This window comes from Dioscorea cayenensis, chromosome 5, assembly GCF_009730915.1.
Source record: "Dioscorea cayenensis subsp. rotundata cultivar TDr96_F1 chromosome 5, TDr96_F1_v2_PseudoChromosome.rev07_lg8_w22 25.fasta, whole genome shotgun sequence".
NCBI classification, from domain to species: Eukaryota; Viridiplantae; Streptophyta; class Magnoliopsida; order Dioscoreales; family Dioscoreaceae; genus Dioscorea; species Dioscorea cayenensis.
The window spans coordinates 12,463,099-12,474,567 of NC_052475.1; the positions used below are offsets into that span (position 1 = coordinate 12,463,099).

At 31.7% G+C, this 11,469-nt stretch overlaps 1 protein-coding gene across 1 annotated transcript; it reads left to right on the forward strand.

Moving 5' to 3' along the window:
* Window positions 1–8,437: 8,437 nt before the first annotated feature.
* On the forward strand, window positions 8,438–11,235 carry LOC120262387 (adenine nucleotide transporter BT1, chloroplastic/mitochondrial-like). The gene is made up of 4 exons (XM_039270487.1): window positions 8,438–8,618; window positions 9,145–9,791; window positions 10,159–10,320; window positions 10,530–11,235. The coding sequence occupies exons 2-4, from the start codon at window positions 9,213–9,215 to the stop codon at window positions 11,001–11,003; spliced, it is 1,215 nt and encodes a 404-aa protein (XP_039126421.1). The 5' UTR covers window positions 8,438–8,618; window positions 9,145–9,212; the 3' UTR covers window positions 11,004–11,235.
* Window positions 11,236–11,469: the final 234 nt, after the last annotated feature.

The following is an 11,469-nucleotide window of genomic DNA, read 5'->3' on the forward strand; positions in this document are numbered from 1 at the left end:
TGAATTAGAAAAATATGGAGATAAGTTATTAATATATTGAAAGACATTTTCTTTAAGGGAAAAAACCTAAAGTACTCAAAAGTCATTTTCAAGAAAATTTTCTAATTAACTTCTCAAAAAAAAAATTACTTTTCTAAAGTTTTTTTTATTTTAAAAAAAAACCATACGAGCAACTAAGTCCATGTCGAGAAAACACAAAACAAAATGCCCATATATCATATATGGGTTCTAAATATGATAATCTCTTAATTAATGAGGATAAGTTTCAGATTGGCCATTTTCTTTTGTAAATATTATACATACTAGATAAATTCTCTTGCTCTGCTTCTGATTTTTTTTTTTTAGTTTTGCAAATGAATAGCAAATATAAATGGAACAATGCCCATGAGAACCATTAAAAAGAAATTTTGAAAAGAACAAAAGGGTAAAGAAAAACTAATTACATAGTAATCGATATCATAACCTCTCGTGCAATTCATTAAAAAAAAATAAAAATTAAGATAAATAACATTGGGATTATAATCACATTTTTTATAACTACATTCAGTTTATAAAATTTCACCATCTCTCATTTTTTTTCCATTTTTTATATTTTATGTCTTCAGTTCCCTCTAATTTACTTACATATAAACCAAAAGAAAGAGTCCGTTTCAATTATTACTTGCAAATTTGCATAAAAAAATATTCTTAAATAACTCCTTATAATCTAGGCCTGTGGCATACATTTTCTACAAAACAAATATTTATCAATCATCATAATTAGCTCTGAAATGTTTAATAGAATATTTAATCCAAAATAAATGAATATAATTAATTTTTTTTATTACTAATGCCATAATTAATGAAATAATTATTTAAGTCAATAATATTTTTTAAAAAAATTATAATTATTCTTTAAAATACTTACAGGATAGATTATATATTTAGAGTGTGTTTGGATGATGGGAATATAAACTGTTAGCAAATTAATACATTTCCTTCCCATTGTTGCATCTTGTTTGTTATCCAGTAAAAATGCTACAATATTCATGTGAACGATTAGAATTCCTCCATGTACCTACATCCCATCCCTCCTCATTTTGAGAGGAATCTCATTCTCTGAGTTTGAAATGACGATTTTATCTCTCTTGATATATTCCTTTCATTTTTGTTGTTTTTGAATTGGATAATACACACTTATATTTTATTATTAATAATTTAAATATAATGAATTATTTAATTAAACTATTTACTCATAACAATTAAAATGTATAATAGTTACATTAATTAGTTTATTTAAATATTTTTATATGATAATTAAAAAGATATAAAATTAATTTAAATAAAATATATAATTATAATCATTATTCAAATTATTTTATAATCTCATAAATTTAATTATAATTAAATATCATTCGTTATTTTATATAATATTATTTATTTATTATGAAGGAAATATAAGTAATTTTACCACAATTCTCTTTCATACTTTTTCCTATTCTACACCCTCATTCCCTCTAACCAAACAATGTTTTATTATTATTATTATTATTATTATTATTATTATTATTATTATTAGTGACCTCATTTTAATTAGAGAAATGCTATATACGCCGATTTGCTTGGCAGAATGACGTGGTTGTTAATGTGGTAACCATGTCATCAGGCTTCTCTCACCTCCGATTAAAAACCCAAAAACCCAAAGCGGCCCTACTTGGACAGAACACCTCCTCATCTCGTCTCTGAAGTCGTCACTCCTCATCTCATCTTCAAACCGAAAAAGAAGAGAGATGGGCGAAGAGGTGACGGTGAGAGAACCCATGGACGCCACTCCCCTTGCAGGCGAGCAGGCCATCTCTGATCATGAGCTGCCGGCAGAGAAGCCCAGCCCCGGTAAGCAACGCTCTCTTCCTTCCTATCTTCCCCAACCGGAAGCTCCACCATGCCTCACTCGTGTCCCTTCCGATGGGCCCCATCTGATCAAACGAGCCCTTTCAAATTTTTCCTCGGCGATCGATGTCTCCGCTCTTGGGAAGTACATCCTTGACCGGGGGAATAGCTTCTCGTCTGCGATTGCGAAGCAAATCTCATCGCTCCGGGAATCTGATCCTCCGGCCACCATACCGCCTGAGGGGACGGAGTTTCACCTCTATGTTTTAAGTTTTTCATTGTTATGGTTTGGATAGTTGAGTGAAATGTGTATTGTTCCATTGATGATCAGCATGTGCGTATTTAGCTGTTCTCTTCAAAATTTCCTTGAATTCAAGAAAATCAAGAATTTATTTCTTTTTTCTTCAATTTGTTGTTTAAGTTCATGAAATGATGTTTTGAGAGAACCCTGTAATGACATTCATTGGTTTATAATGATTTTCTTAATTTCTTGTTTTTTTAGAGAACATATCCGGTATGGTAGTGGTGAAGGTTGGAATTTGGAGGATGAGTGGTTCCGGTGAAGGACGAAGGGGAAGGAGCAGCACATCTCGGAGATAGAGGTAACAGTCTTATTGGCCAGAACTTGAAGGAGTGAAAGAAGGCAGAGGGTGAGATAAAGGGGGAAAGGAAAAAGAATTTTTTTTTTTTTAAATTTTTAATTTGATTAGGAGAGAGAAATAGGATGATGTGGATTCCCGTAGGTATCCACATCATTCGGTGTCGGCCCACTCATTCGGCGAGAATAGCATTTCTCTTTTAATTACCCTTTATCTCATTCCTTTTATTTCTATTTCCTAAACCAAACAAACCCTTACTTTAAATATATGTATAGATACATTAAAATAATTCAATGAAGTGAGTTTACACTGTATGCATGGAAACATACATATAATACTTAGCACTCTCATATCCTATGTAGGTATAGACAAGGTTTTTTTTTTCATGAAGAAACATTTATTTTAATCAAAATATATTTAAAGTTTTAAGGATCTTAAAAAAATAAATAAAAGGTGAAAAGCTTGTGCCAGCTAAATATTTTAGATTCTTAGAAAAGAAAAGAAAAAAAAAATCTTGATCTCCTTTTTTTAAAAAACCAAAATACCATTTTTGATAAAAATAAAAATGCTTCTACATGAATTTATTCAAGTATAAAAGTTATTAATTTGCTCAAAACAGCATGAGGCCAAACAAATGCCAGTGGGATAATGGTGTGAGGTTAAGCGAATTTTGGTATAGAAGGAAAACTTTTTTTATGAGATTGCAAAAATATGACTTAATTAATGTTAATAAAAATTAATATTTTTAAAATAAATTTTAATTTCCTAATAATAAATCATTATTAACATTAATTTTTTTAAAAAAATTAATTAATAGTAAATTAATGTTAATAAAAAAACCTTATATCAAATTTGTTTGATTGTTGGAATAGAACTTGTACTGACCAAACATGAGGTTGATACTCCCTACTATTTTTTATGGTGAAAATTAAAATTAAGAGTACCTTAAATTATACATAGCGTAAACATATATAGGGCTTGTTTGGATCAGCTTATAGCTGATCCAAAAGCACTTATTTTATAAGTTAAGTGCTTATGATGGTTTATTGGTGTTTGGATTAGCTTTTTTGGATAAGCTGAAGCTGTAAAATAAGCCCAAAAACAGCTTATTTTATAAGCTACAAAAGACCAGCTTTTTTTATAAGCACTTAACTTACTCAAAAGTACTTTTCCCAAAAGTGCTTCTACAAAAGCCAAAAAAAGCACTTTTTTTATAAGCTAATCCAAACAAGCCCATATATATTTATATTTCTCCAATCTCTTGATCTATTACTGTAGGATTTAGAGATGTCAAAACCCAAGTCGATTTGTGGTTTTCAACCTAGTTCACCATGAATGGGGCATTTTTTTCAGGTGAGGGAGGTGGGGTAGAGGGCCAAGGGGAATATATATATATATATATATATATATTTTTTGGGAGAAGTGGATGCTGAAGCCAGGATTTTTGTAAGAAGTGTGAGGCGCAGGGCCGGTAACGGGGTGGGCGGGGACGGAGAGGGACCCCTCCCCGTCCCTATCCCCGTGAGATTCGAGGACAGGGATTCCCCGTCCCCGACTCCCCATCGGGGGGAAGGGAGTTATCTCCCTGTCCCCGTCCCCGCGGGGACCCCTATATATCTATAAGTTTTGATTGTTAAAACTCTAATACTAATACACACTAAAACACATGAAAACCATAAAAATCATTCAAAAAAAAGCTCAACAAACCAATATATAAAAAGTTACAAAAACAAAAATACCAAGGTTGTCAGACTCGGCCCGGGCAATGACCCGGCTAAGCGCAAGGGTTAGGGGTCAATGGGTTCTATTGGGTCGAACCGGGGTTAAACCGGGGTCAATAATAAAATATAAAAAAAATATTATAATAATTAATAATTAGCAAATATAATATTAAAGCTATAATTATAATATAAAAAACTACTCAAATTTGATATTGAAATTGATAAATGACCTTATATACAGTAGTGTTTTCTAATTATGTCATTTATTTTTACTTTTTTTTAAATATTTGCAAATTTAATATATTAATATATAATTATCGAACTTCTCTCGGCATTATTTATTTATTTGTTTATGTATTGGTTGATTTTGTTAAAATAAATAAGAAATTTAATTCACTAATTCTTATATCTCAATTGAGTTTTTATTTCGTTTTAAATTCTTATATTTTTTATTTAATTAGAATACATTATTTTTATATTTTATAATAAAGTTACACTCATTTATTGTTTTATTTTTTTAATAAATTTAAATTTTAGAAAGTATGTACATAACATATTAATAAATTTTATTTTTAAATGTTAATTTTTGTTGGTATGTTTATGATATATATATATATATCATAATTCTATTTAGTGGTTATAAATTATAAATTAATATTAATAAATATACACGATTTTGTGGTTTTTAATTAGAAAATAACAATAAATTATTAAATATTGTACAAAAAAAATTAAACATTGTGACCCGATTGACCCGACCGGGTCAACCGGTTCCCGGTTGAATCGCCCGGGTCACCGGGTTAACATCGAGGTTTTTTCATACCCTGTTTAATGGGGTATACCCGGGCCGGCCACATGGCCGGTTCCAGATTTTCCTGGTTGAACCGGCCGGGCCAGTTCGGGTCTAACAACCTTGCAAAATACTCCAAATGTTTATCAATCAAAACATGGAATTTAGAATTCATACAAGTACAATACTACAATCTAATACAAGTCAAATACTCAAAATGTAGAATATAAACTATAAAGCCTCCTTGAGTTAGGGTTTGGAAAATTGGAATTGGGATTTCTCATATCATGTTAGTTAAAATAATAAGATTATATTATATATTATAAACTATAAAATGGCAAAACTGTAAATAATTAATATTATATATATATATATATATTATTAATAATCGGGGACGGGGATCGCCGCCCCTGCCCTGTTTACTAAATGGGGACGGGTTTGTCCCCATCCCCTCCCCCACGGGGGGAGTGAACCGGGGAATCCCCATCCCCGTCGGGTCGGTTCCCCGTGGGGATCGGGGATTTCCCACCCCGTTACCAGCCCTAGTGAGGCGAGATATGCCGATTTTGGTTTTACCTTGCCTAACCCCAATAAAAATGTATTCATATATTATTTTAAGTTTTCTCAATTTGCAAATCAAATAAATAAGATTATATTCATTTAATTATAATAATTGTGTATTTTGATTTTGTTTATGTATTTCAATGGTTTTGTTAAAAAATATAATACTAAAAAAAATCACTTGTTGCAATTATAAATTATTAATAAATATTATATAGGATAGGGGTTTGATAATTTTCATAATTTCTTCTTAATTTTAGTTGCTTTAAAAAAATGAACAATTGGTGGAATGAAACGTAAATAAAACTAATTGTAGTGTAGTTGTGGTATTTAGAATACCACTATTTAGGTGACGCGGTGTCCCAGACAAAAGATGGCTCAAGTGGAGTGGTGGCAGAGGTTTACCTCGTCCTATTTCGTCTTAACTCATTGCAATCCTTCTTGAGAGTTAAGTTCCAATCTCACATCACATCCTACTTACATAAAGTGTTTTATGTGTATTTCATGAAGTACCCAATTATATAATGACACATGTCTCCTGTGTAGCTTATTTGCTTTTCCTTTTTTTTCCGTTAACTTTGAAGATAAAAATACTATATTTTATTATGAAACTGCTCAAATGATATTGTAATAAACACTAAAGCAAAGAGACTATTATGGACTTTTTAATAAAGTAGCCCTATTTTTTTTTATTTAATTAAATGGCCCTATGACCATTTTAATTAACGAAATGGCCCTAGGACCATAACATCATCTAGATGTGGAGTGTTGACTGGGTTGCTGACATGATATTTTCAAATAAAAAATTGTAATGTTTTCCATTTTAATCCCTGAATTGTTTTATAATCAATAACTTGATTTATTCTTGGGGTTTTTACCAATTTTTTTAATAGTGTTTAAAATTTATTAAACTTTTAAATAACTTTAGGCAATATATAAATGAGTTTTTTATTTAAATGCCTTATTTGTTTTATAATTAACAAATTATCTTTTCCTTTTGATTATTTAACCCAAATTTTATTTAAAAAAATTATGTAATTTTTTTAATTTATTAAAAAATTAATTTTAAAGAATATATTTGAATATGAAAACACAAAAGGCTTATAATTTATATTTTAATTAAATCATGAAATCCATAATAACTTTTAAAATTATTTGATATTAAAAATATAATAATAATAATAATAATAATAATAATAATAATAATAATAATAATAATAATAATAATGAAAAGCGGAAACGATAAATAATAACCAGTACAACTTTATATTAACCAAAAAGTTTAAATAATAATCAGAAAGTAAATAGAAACTATGATGACTAACAGATAGTAAACGGAAACTATTATGAATAACCAGAAACTGCAGCAAATAAGCAGAAACTAATAACAATAATAATTAAAAGAAGAATAATAATGCTTTATGCTAGCCGGAAACTATTGAAAGTAATCGGAAACTATTGCAACTAACAAGTGACTATCAATTATAAAAAGAAACGATCAATGATAAACTATAAAACTTATATAGACAATAATATTCAAAATTAGATAAATTAGGATATTTATCATTGTAAATTTTATAATTGGGCAAATAAAAAAACTTAAATTTATCTTGGGATAAATTAATCAATATTTTTAAAATATTAATAAAAGATGTACATAACCTCTCTATATATATATATATAGAAAAATTATATTATTATTTATTATTAAAAGAATAATTAAAATTTCTACAATAATAATTAAAAGAATAATAATAATAAAAAGCCGAAACGATAAATAATAACCAATACAATTTAAACCTAGATCACGACAGTCCGGTTACATGCGACATGTGGTGGTCTAAGCAAAGTAGCTTAAGCTTGGAGAAGAATCATCTTCATAATAAAATATAGTATTTTTATCTTCAAAGTTAAGGGAGGCAAACTTGAGTTAACAGGAGAAAAAAGAAAAAGCAAATGAGCTACACATGGGATATGTGTCATTATATAATTGGCCACTATATGAAATGCACATAAAGCACTTCATATAAATTCTCTCCTATATGTATTGAGAAATTAACTCTACTTTATGCCTACATGCTTTATTTATATTTTAGAAAAAACACAATATAGTATTTTTTGGTATAATATCATAATTAGTCTCTCTACTTTTCTCTCTACCTTTTTTGGTTCACTTTTCTCGAAATACTCTCATTGGTCTCTCTACTTTGAAAATATCATGCAGTAAAAATGCTCATTGGTTCACTCTACTTTTAAAAATTGCGAATTAGAGGGATTTAAGTGGGATCGTTTTTAAAATGAAGGGGCTAGTTGAGGCGTTTTCAATTAAGTGGGCACATTTTTAAAAGTAAAAGGACTAGTCAGGAGGGTTTTTGAGTAAAGAGACCAAAAGGGAAGAGAGAAAAATATAATGATGATTATACCTATTTTTTTATCCTTCATGAGCTTGTTTTATTAAATTTTTTTATACATATATAAATCTTATCTTATTTAAAATAATTCTCAAATACACACTACTATCACCACAAAACCACAACAAATAAATCGGAAATCACGTGTTAAAATATACCGCCGTTACACGAAAAGAAAATTTCACATGGGATGGACCCTTGTTTGATACAATCAAACTCCACGTTTTCCTTCATTTCCTTTTTCTTTGCTTAATAGGAAAATAAAAAAAAATCCTTTATTGTTATTATTATAAATTTTGTTATTATCACACCTGCTGAGGGTTTGACACCTACCATGATAAGCAGCCCTATAATTTCAGACATTTTTAGAAAATTATTATCATCAATAAGACTAATTTAACCTCGAGGTACCAATCAAGTTTCACCAGACCATGAATTACCGAGTAAGCGTATTGATGTCATTATAAGAGTATTAGAAGCATTTCCATCTTGGCTGGCGTTTCTGGCTAGGTCTTAGCAAAGGCTCTGGCTTTCTTAATTAGCAAAGGGACGCCATTGGAATCCGCCACCGTCCCTCCATCTTCTCTCCTTCTTCTCTTCGTTTAGGGAGGTGAAGAGGATTGAAGAGGAGATTTGGGGCGGTGGATTCTTCGTTTGCTTTCTCAAGGTATGATTTCTTTTGGTGTTTTTCCTTTGGAGGATCAGAGATTATTTTTTGGGCATCGCGTTCTAATATTTATTTTTTATTTTTTTTATTGGATGTGTTTAAGTTTGAATTCTCATCTCTCAAAATTTCACCTTTTCCATTATATTTGGTGAAGGATTAATTGGTCTAGGGTGTGATTTCGCTGAGAGTTTGTCGTTTTTGGATTGTTGGAACTAGTTTTTAATCCAATCTGCTAAAATTTCTTGTTGTTTAGGTGCTTGCTAGCTTAAAAATATGTTTTTCCCCTTCCGCTTGCTCATATATCGAAAATGAAGGTTTTCTATTTTATTTTATTTTATTTTATTATTATTATTTTTTAAATTATCTTCATTGCATATGAGGAAGTTATTAATTTGAGTGCTTTGTATTTAGTCTTGAATTTGATGTTATCCTGCTGCCTTATTCAAACCCATTTGCTCAAAACTCCTTTCTGAAATCTTTCGAAAGCTGAAATTTTGATTGCTGAATTTCTGTGATCTCTTGACAGCTTTGCGAAGGTCTTGAATTCAACATTGTGAGAACCTATATTGGACTCTAGTTTCAAACACTGAAGCAATGACAGGGGGTAATATGCAAGCCCTTGAAAACACAAACAATGGCTTTTTATCCATTTCAGGGTTGGGCTCCTTGTGGAATCCCCAAGATGCCTTTTATCCTCCAGGGGGTTTGTTTGCTAGTGTTGGTCAAATGGGAGTGGGTTTTGGTATTTCACCGAATTCTACTGGTCCTAGAGAAACTGGTGTCAAGGTTCCATGTGTCGATCTGTACACAAAATATGTATCTACAGAGTTTGGATTTCGTGTTGCTGGAGGCCCCCCAGAGCCAGTTATGGAAGTTGCTGGTGTGAAGGAGGAAGCTGATCTGCGGACCACCAGGGAGAAGGGCAGATTCAAAATCAAAATAAAGATTCAGAACCCTTCCTTCAGGCGACTTATCAGTGGGGCAATTGCTGGGGCAGTATCAAGGACAGCAGTTGCTCCATTGGAGACAATCAGAACACATCTGATGGTGGGAAGCAATGGGGGTTCTACCATGGAAGTCTTTCAGAATATAATGAAAACAGAAGGATGGAAGGGATTGTTTCGTGGTAATCTTGTCAATGTTATCCGAGTTGCACCAAGCAAGGCTATTGAGGTTTGTGTTCTTTTCTTTTTTCTCTATCTTCCTTGCTGCATCCTTAATCCTAAGAATCCTGTGATTTTTGGTAGTATAGTTCTGCTACATGTGATATTGTTTGTTCTTTGTTTTTCTATTGTCCTATCCTTCTGGTTAACTCACTAATATGCTCCAAATCGCTTTTATGGTAAATGCGACCTTATTTTATTGATCTGGAGTTTGCCATTTCTTTTGCCACTCAATTTTGTTTATTTATTCATCAGAATAGCTTCTGTGCATGGTTTTCTTATTGTCACTCAAGGAATTTGAATCTCTTTATTTCACATTATAAAATTTATCCACTATTCAACTCATATATTAAGCTTACTAATCATTTGCCTTTCAGCTATTCGCTTTTGACACAATGAACAAGGTTTTATCACCAAAGGATGGTGAATCACCCAAGCTACCCTTGCCTCCTTCACTAGTTGCTGGGGCATTTGCCGGAGTCAGCTCCACTATTTGTACTTACCCACTGGAATTACTCAAGACACGACTAACTATACAGGTAGTTAATTGTCAAAGTGAGATCTATATTTATCCTTTATTTATTGTTATACTTTGTTGTCATAGTTCTCTGATTTTACCATTCCAACTCATTTCCTTGCGATTCGTTAAAACCTGGAACGAAAGAGACTGATATTTATCGAAAGGCTTCAGCTTTTGAAACATCATCACCTTGTAACATCTAAAAGCGTTTCTATTCATAAATTGCAGAGAGATGTCTATGACAACCTCCTACATGCCTTTCTTAAAATTGTGAAGGACGAAGGTCCGGCAGAGCTCTATAGAGGTCTGACTCCAAGTTTGATTGGAGTTGTACCTTATGCCGCTACTAATTACTTCGCTTATGATTCACTGAAAAAGGCATACAAGAAAGCATTCAAAAGGAAAGATATCGACAGCATTGCTACACTACTAATCGGGTCAGCGGCTGGTGCTATCTCAAGCAGTGCCACCTTCCCGCTTGAGGTTGCTCGCAAGCACATGCAGGTCGGTGCGGTTGGCGGCAGGCAGGTCTACAAGAACATGCTTCATGCACTCTTGGGCATTCTTGAGAAAGAGGGAATTGGAGGACTTTATAAAGGATTGGGACCAAGCTGCATGAAGCTGGTTCCAGCAGCTGGGATTTCATTCATGTGTTATGAGGCTTGCAAGAAGGTGCTAATTGACAAAGAAGGGGATGCTTGACTTAATTGGGACGCTGTTAACTTTTATTTGTAGAGAACTATTTTGAGCGCGGACTAATCTTTAGTTTTTTTAATTAAATTTCGGCTCTATTGATGTCTGAGTTTGAGCGGATTAGGTTTTATACCCGCTTTTTTTTTTTAATCTTTCTTTTGTTGGAGTTCATACTGTAGCCTGATTGAACTTTTTAACGAGCTCATTGGGATTCAATTGTTGCCATTTTCAAAGAATACTATCAAGTTGTGTTGATTTGGGTAAAATTCGCTCCCAAATCCTGTAGTTGAGAGTTTTGCATGTATTGGATATATATATATATATATGTTATGAAATATTAATTAATGAATGCCTATTAATGGAAGATTTTTCATTTTAATCAAACTCTAACGCCTTGCTTGGGAGAGGTGAAGGAGATGCTTGGGAGAGGTGAAGGAGAGATTCATAATGGAAAGTAAGGTAAGTAAAGTAAGGG